At 34.8% G+C, this 7,593-nt stretch overlaps 1 protein-coding gene across 1 annotated transcript; it reads right to left on the minus strand.

The window, feature by feature from the left end:
* Positions 1-992: 992 nt before the first annotated feature.
* On the minus strand, positions 993-6,981 carry LOC145594520 (indole-3-glycerol phosphate synthase, chloroplastic-like). The gene is made up of 11 exons (XM_081650829.1): positions 6,830-6,981; positions 5,199-5,351; positions 4,787-5,050; positions 4,481-4,657; positions 3,228-3,302; positions 3,091-3,135; positions 2,825-2,989; positions 2,167-2,245; positions 1,952-2,034; positions 1,735-1,803; positions 993-1,285 (listed from the first exon to the last, which is right to left on the minus strand). The coding sequence occupies exons 2-11, from the start codon at positions 5,340-5,342 to the stop codon at positions 1,202-1,204; spliced, it is 1,185 nt and encodes a 394-aa protein (XP_081506955.1). The 5' UTR covers positions 5,343-5,351; positions 6,830-6,981; the 3' UTR covers positions 993-1,201.
* Positions 6,982-7,593: the final 612 nt, after the last annotated feature.

Raw genomic sequence — 7,593 nt, forward strand, 5'->3', positions numbered from 1 at the left:
AAGTTTGCTATTGATACGGAGTAGCACCTGCGCAATATTTTCATAATGGTAATAAATTTGGATTTGATTATGTAATAAATTGGTTGGTAAAGTAATTATAATTTCAGTTATGTGTTTATACATACATACATATATACATATATATATATATATATATATATATATATATATATAATCTATTATCATAAGCATGTTACCAATTTAGACACCGTGTGAACTTTTTTTTCAAAGAAAATTTGTAAACAATGGACTTTAATACACAGGAGACAACCCTTACAAAGTTGCACACAAAGATTATAATGAGTTAATAAAGTACATAATGTGTAGGTTTTAACCAAAAAAATCGGACTCTCAAATACGAGTAGTTCTTTGCTTAACAACTTTAATCCCTAATTTCCCAGGGTGTCATTACTTAACTAAGCTTTTATCCCTATATCTTCGAGGGTGTCCATCCGACACCCGAAGGTATCATGTGGAAGGGGGACAGTGCGTGAGTGTATAATTACGCTCGGGTGTCTACAACTAATTATACATACTCGGATTACTCGCTTTACTTGTACCATGCGGGCACTAAAAGTTACATGATGAAAAATGTAAAGAATTCCAATACAATGCGAGCCCTAAACTTTAATCAGATTCAACACCCTAATTGATGGGCTTGCTTTTTCAAACTCTAGCCTCACAACGCATATCTCCAGACTGATTATGGCAAAGTATTTGGATCAGCGCCATCTGCCCAAGAGTTAGAATGTCCCATTTTAAACCCAAACACTTGACTATTGCAAAAGACACTTTACTCTAAAATACAGATTTGGTAGCACTTTGATCATGCTCGGACGTACCTATTACCTAGTACAGCTTCTTATATTGCTCTGCTTATACCTTCAGGTCCAATCTGGTTTCGTATGCTTTGACACATACTGAGAAGAAAAGTCATGACAGAAAGATATGATGCAGACTGAAGACAGTTTGGCAATGCATCAGCCTGTTCCTTTTAGTTAAACATTGTGAGATTGATATAGAACTGCATACATACATATTGTGATGTTTGTGATGTCTAAGTTACATACAACAGGTGTGCTTGGCACCGATTCACGACAACCGACAGCACCAGCTTGGTGACAAAAAATTTGTATTACTATGAATTTACAGAACCTACAACTTTGCTTGATGTCCAAATTGGTGCTCCATAAGTGGTGTTTCATACAGATATATCTTTACCAAAGAGATTAGCAATCCCCTTTGCAGGATCTGGTTGTTTTACAAGGGATTCGCCAACCAAGACCTGCACATCAACTAATTCCATCAATTTCAAGTATATAATACACAATCATGCGTCACATATCCAAGTAGTTCTAAATATGTGAGGTGTAGTGACGAGTTTCTACTTAGTAGCCAAGGATTTTCATTTTGTGCTCCAAATTTTACTAGAATCTGCTAATTGGTCCAAGAATTATGGTCACCTGGAGCCACTTACAAAATAATGATGAATAGGACATTTAGACACTTCATTTTAGTTCAAAATTATGTAAAATTTTCACAAAATAACAGAGTCGGGCTCTTGGACAGTTGGATATGTACCCGTGGCGGACATGCATGGGTACCCGAGTATGAGTAACATAACTCATCCATGGATAAGAACTTGCGTTCATGCAAAACAAGAACAGCTAACAGAATGATGCTCATGTAAATAGAACTCCAAAGTTAATGATGTGACAAATTTGTGAAACTCACCGCTTCAACTCCAGCTTCTTGTACATAAGCAATATCAGCAGGAGTGAAAAGTCCAGACTCACCAACCACCTGATAATCAAGAAAATGCTTAGAATGATGGAAGAAATAGGCTTTAATTTTACTGAATGATTGCCCTTTTAACAAATGAAAACTTTAATGTTCACACCCCAAAGGAAAGGGAATTTAAGTCCAGAGAATAGATAGAAAAGAAACTCACAATAATGCCCTTTTCACGAATAATTTGTGTACGTCTTGCATCGAGAAGATTCCTTGTATTACTAATATCAACAGTGAACGTCTCTATAGATGAGCAAAGCAATGTTAACCTCTTAACAACTCGTGTTTAATCCAAACAAAGAATTAATTGAACAAAAAAGAACTGTTCATGCAGCCATATAGGTCAGTATTCTGAGAGGTCTAAAAAAATCTTACCAAGATTCCTATTGTTGATTCCCACCAATTTGATTCCATCTATTCCAAGCACACGATCCATTTCCCTTTCATTATGCACCTGATACAAAAAATATATTTAATCCCAAGTAATACCAAATGTTCCAAATATTAGCAATTAAGAACATGCTATTACAATAAAATCATAAAAACAAGTTATTCCCTTTTCCTTCAGATTTAACTCCTACAAAGCATAAATTAATCTGCATCGACCTACTTGAGCTGCTGGCGTGACTTGTCACCTAGGGTTCTATAGTAGCTCAATAACAAAAAAAAATTAGCTAAGTATAAAAATTCTCCATGCTCCAGATTAAAATTAGTGCCAATGACATAAAAAAGTACTAATCCTGATGACAACAGTACTTCGATCTGATTGATTAATTCTTGGACAATTAAGTAAATTAAAGAATCTATAGAGGTACCACAGGTATGAACCAAGTTGCATAACTTTTTATGGTTTGCAAAAATAATCATGATCTGATGATCAGTATTTTAATATTCAGCCAACTATAGGATAGCTCAAACTATCATTTCACACATAGTGTAATGAGCAATTAATCAACCAGATAAAAAAAAAAATAATAAAAAATAAATAATAATACATAAATAAATATGAAGTATAAAAAGAACGTAAATTTACCTCAAGTAGTGCTGCTAGTCCCAGTATCTTGCATATCTTGATCATGTACTTAATGTCTAGATCAGTCAGAACACCAGCAATCAAGAGAACTGCATCTGCTCCTTTAGTCCTAGCATAAAATAATTGCCAAGCTTCCACTATGAATTCTTTGCATAACAAAGGACACTGCATTAAAGAAATTCCATTACACCAATTAATTGCTGACTTATTAGATAAAAGAAAAGAACTTCGTATCAAGAAAGAAAGACAATCCTAAAAGCTCAGACCTTGATTCCAGCATTGCGTATAGCCGCCAGATTCTCATAGCTTCCCTATGTTCATGAATTCATGAAACAAAAGTATTGGCATCATTTCGGTGCATAACAAGGTAAATAATGGAAAAATAATTGAGTGGCGACATTACCTGAAAAAACTTCTCATCTGTCAGAACACTCAGACATGCAGCTCCACCTTTCTCATAAGCTTTTGCTATTTCAACCTGTATACAAGAAAGTAAAGCTTTGAAACCAACATTATCCATATTTTTGTATATATGAGCTATTTTGTCACTCACAGCTACTTGGAAAGTTATTTAGGCCGTGCTATAAATTATCATAGCTTGAGCATCATAAATGGCAGAAAGGAAGATGATGATGATTTTTGAATAATAAACTGAATTACATCACTTTTGTATGATAGTTCAATTATTGAGAGGTGAATTTTCTCCCAATCAAGCCTTCTAAAGCTAACCCAATACATTCAACAATATTCAAAATGCTTATCTTTTTGTAATTATCTCGATCAATAGAGAATTTCTCTGACTAACTAACTTCTCCTTCAAGCTACTTACAGCTTTATCATAGCTCTACTTCCTTAAACGCCCCTCTTCCCTAACACCAGTCCATTGCATTTAGAGCTAAAGGTTGTTATCTTAAAGGAGTAAAGGACGCATCAGATATAAGAGGGGGTGTAGAGGATTGAGATGCGATAGAGCACTAAACTCAACGTTAGAAGTTGCCAAGTTGGAACTATTTATTAACCAAAGTATGTGCCTAAACTAATAAAAACACTGATATAAGACCTCTATATAAATAACAGGTACATATATTAAAGGTAACCTTTCTCTAAAAATATTCAACACTTTGACATGTATCAGAGACACACTAGTAACCTTTTTGTTTTTGTACCAATAATCAGTTGTCTTTATGGCACATTCTATAAGGTTTCACTATAATAATGATAATATTGCATTATATACATGCTTGTTATTGTGGTGTATGGCAGTATGGCCTCCTTTATTTTCAGATTAAGTCTTCTATATACTATTTAACAGGACCCTAGGCATAAACCTTAACTACCCAAGGATTTAAATGGCCCTATGCAGGTAATCCCGATTGACTTTTGCAATCTACTTGCTATTGCCAAAACAAATAAACAAGAAAAACAAAACCCAACCTTCTAAACTATTGCACATCAATCCTCACTAGCTGCTCTTGCTGAATCAGAGATCACCCAGCACAAAGGCAGAAGAAAAAAACAATTATACAAAATGTGAAGACAACAAACATCATATAAAATAATAATCCTCACAAAAAGACATTACAACAGCAAAAGTGGATGACTAGAAACAAATTTAGGATTCAATTCTATATTAGGGCAACAAGGAAAATTGAATACCGGATCAAAGTCTTCTCTCAGAACACCTCTACTTGGTGAAGCTTTTTTAACTTCTGCGATTAAACCAGGCAACCCCGTTCTCTGTTGAGCTGCTCTCAGAGCACCAATGAAATCCCTAGGTGGAGGAGCGGCACCAAGGGCCTTCTTCAAAGAAACAAGGGGCTTTTTCTCTTTCCACTATGGAGAATTGAAAAGGGAAAAAAAAAAAAAAGCTAGTAAAGAGTAAAGGTAAGACAATAGCAGAAAAGAAAAAAAAAAGGGGGGGGGGGGGGGGGGGGTCGATATTTTAGGACTATCCTAGTTTACCTGTGCGAGTTCCACGTCCTTGTGCCATATAATTTCCTCCAAGATATTTCGTGGCGTATTGCCTTCACTTTGTATCCGAAACTCAAAAGGGCCTACATAGTGCATAGGGGGGCCTGTTGGCGGCCGTCTTCTGATTGTTATTCCTTGGGTAGCAGCTACTTCCTCTTGTAACCTCCCCACCTCCCATTCTTTCAATTTAAGGGCATTCTCTTGGGAATCACTCACAGGTGGTGGAACTGTAGCAGATGCTTCCCTGGAGTCAAGCTACATAAACAAATGCATTACAACTTTGGCATGGTATACATGTGAGACACTGTAAGAGTCTAAGCTCAAACTTATGAAAAGCATTTTAAAATCAACCATGAAGGTCACAATATAATTAGGTCCATTTCCAAGATATGCAAAAGGGTACCTGTTGAGCTCGAATCAAACAACCAGTATGTTTACCAAAATTCGTTGATACATATGAAGATCTTCTGACAGAGATTCGGGGTAATGCAACTCCAGGCTTGGCTGATACAGGCACTGGCCGCATCAGTGTTATAACACCCTCCATTAGTTAGCACTGCGATGTTTTCATAGTCAATTAAGCTTTATAACATTGAGTAAACCAGTGTATAGATAAGTAATACACTGAATTTATAAGCCTAAGGTGCACAAAAAGGAACACTAACACAAAATGGAACACTAACTGCTTTAATGTTTGTAGCCTGTTTTTATGTAAATAATCTTTAAATTTAAAGAATTGCACCTCATGGCTACGCAAGACCCAGGAATACACAAGTCAATTGGGTGTGGGGTTCCATTCTAAAACCATATATCAATTGGAAGAGTAGCCCACACCTCACGTCTACGCAAGACCCATGAATACGCAAGTCAAGTGGGGTTCTATCCTAAATCCATAAATCAATAAGAAGAGCAGCCCACAAACTTTGTATGTTAGTCACTTTCCTACCAATCTTCTAAAGCAGGGCAATATTTTTTTCACACAAATAGGCAACAACCTCCCCTTCACAATTCACATGATTATTCCAAGCTCGGCACAACTCCACCTTAGTTAGACACCTTTACTCTCAAGTCACAAAGTCGATAGCACCACTCCACATGAACTCTAACTTAAAGCGTCACATTAATCAACCATTAGTTCCCACAATTGTATTTGTTCTTGTAGCCTAGCTCTGATACGATTTGATGAGGAGAGGCCACCAATACCCAACATGGTTCCGTCCATATGCCAAAACGAGGAGTAACCCATAAACCATACATGCCACTACTTTCCTACCTATCTTCGGATGTGGGAATTTTTTTTCTCCACACACATGGGATATATCCTAACATCTCACAAGCTTTAGCCTCTAGGAACCCGATTGGCGGTTGCCTTAAAACATCTTGAGTCTTTTTAAACACTGATTATGACCTAATGCCTACTAATCTAGAAAATAGCAAGCACTTACTTTATCCACTCTAAAATTTTCCCAACACAAAACCAATAGGCAAGAGATGTCCAACCCATGTATTATAACCTTATAATCCGCAACACCCAAACTAAAGTTCACTTATTCCACCCATTTTATGACCTTAATTATAATATACAACAACATGAGAATTTAATTATTTTCACATTCTGAAAAAAAAAATATATATATAAATAAAAAACTTAATTGCATAAGCATATTTCTAAGACATCAACATACACTAAACCAAGCATGATCAACGGTAACATTCTCGAGAAATTTAAGTATCAATTGAATTCACAAAGTAAACAAAAATCAAAAATTGGGAAAAGGAAAAGCTTGCATATTCTTCAATTGCCAATAATTTTCAATTAAAATTGTCAAATTTGCAACTCTATTCTAAAATAAAAATCCAATATTTAACTCAAATCAATCTTTCGATTTTTCAAGATAAGATTTTAGATTACCCATTGAAATAGCGAAATAAATCACAAGCATAATTTGTCGACAATTATGGAAAAAACAAATTAAAAAATCGAAAACCTAATGTAATTGAAAATGAAGAATGTAAAAAAATATGAGGACGAACCTGAGTGGAAGTAGCCGTTTAATTGGAGGTTGAGAATAAAAAGCTACTCCGGAAATTGATTTTGCGGTTGATTCTATTTTGTAAATATGAAATGCTTGTATGCTCCTGCCTTCCTTTCACCCTTGCCAAAAAAAATAAATAATAAATAATAAATAAAATAAAATAAAATTAAAAAAAAAAAAAAAAAATCGAGAATATCTCCATCTTTAAAAAGCAAAAAAAAAATTCGATATTATCGTGATCAGTATTATTATCACACAATCACAATTTCTATGTGGCTGACCACACTATGTGACTAACCACCATGGTTATTTTTTTTTTTAGAGAAACCACCATGGTTATTTCGTTAGTGTTATAGAGGTTAATTTGATCAGAGTTACAACATTTACTTCGTAATGTTATAGGGGTTATTTCGTCAGTGTTATAGAGCTTCTTTGATCAGTGTTACAAGGGTTACTTCATTAAGAGTTACTCGTTCAGTGTTATAAGGGTTACTTTATTCTCTTATAAGCGGTCATACGGTGTGACTAGTCGTACACAAGACGATGAGTTGTTATTATTGTTATTTGTCTAAAATCGTATTAAAATTTCTTTCCCTATTAAAAGAAGAAAATTATCCAATTTTTATCTTACTAGATTTGAAAACTTGTATGTGATGCTTCCATTCCAATACGTTATCCCAAAATTCAACATAGCTAATATACGGAATATAATAAGTCAATATTTCTTTCATAGTTTGAATTTCTTATAGATTTCTAACCATA

Source organism: Chenopodium album, chromosome 19, assembly GCF_948465745.1.
Source record: "Chenopodium album chromosome 19, dcCheAlbu1.1, whole genome shotgun sequence".
NCBI lineage: Eukaryota > Viridiplantae > Streptophyta > Magnoliopsida > Caryophyllales > Amaranthaceae > Chenopodium > Chenopodium album.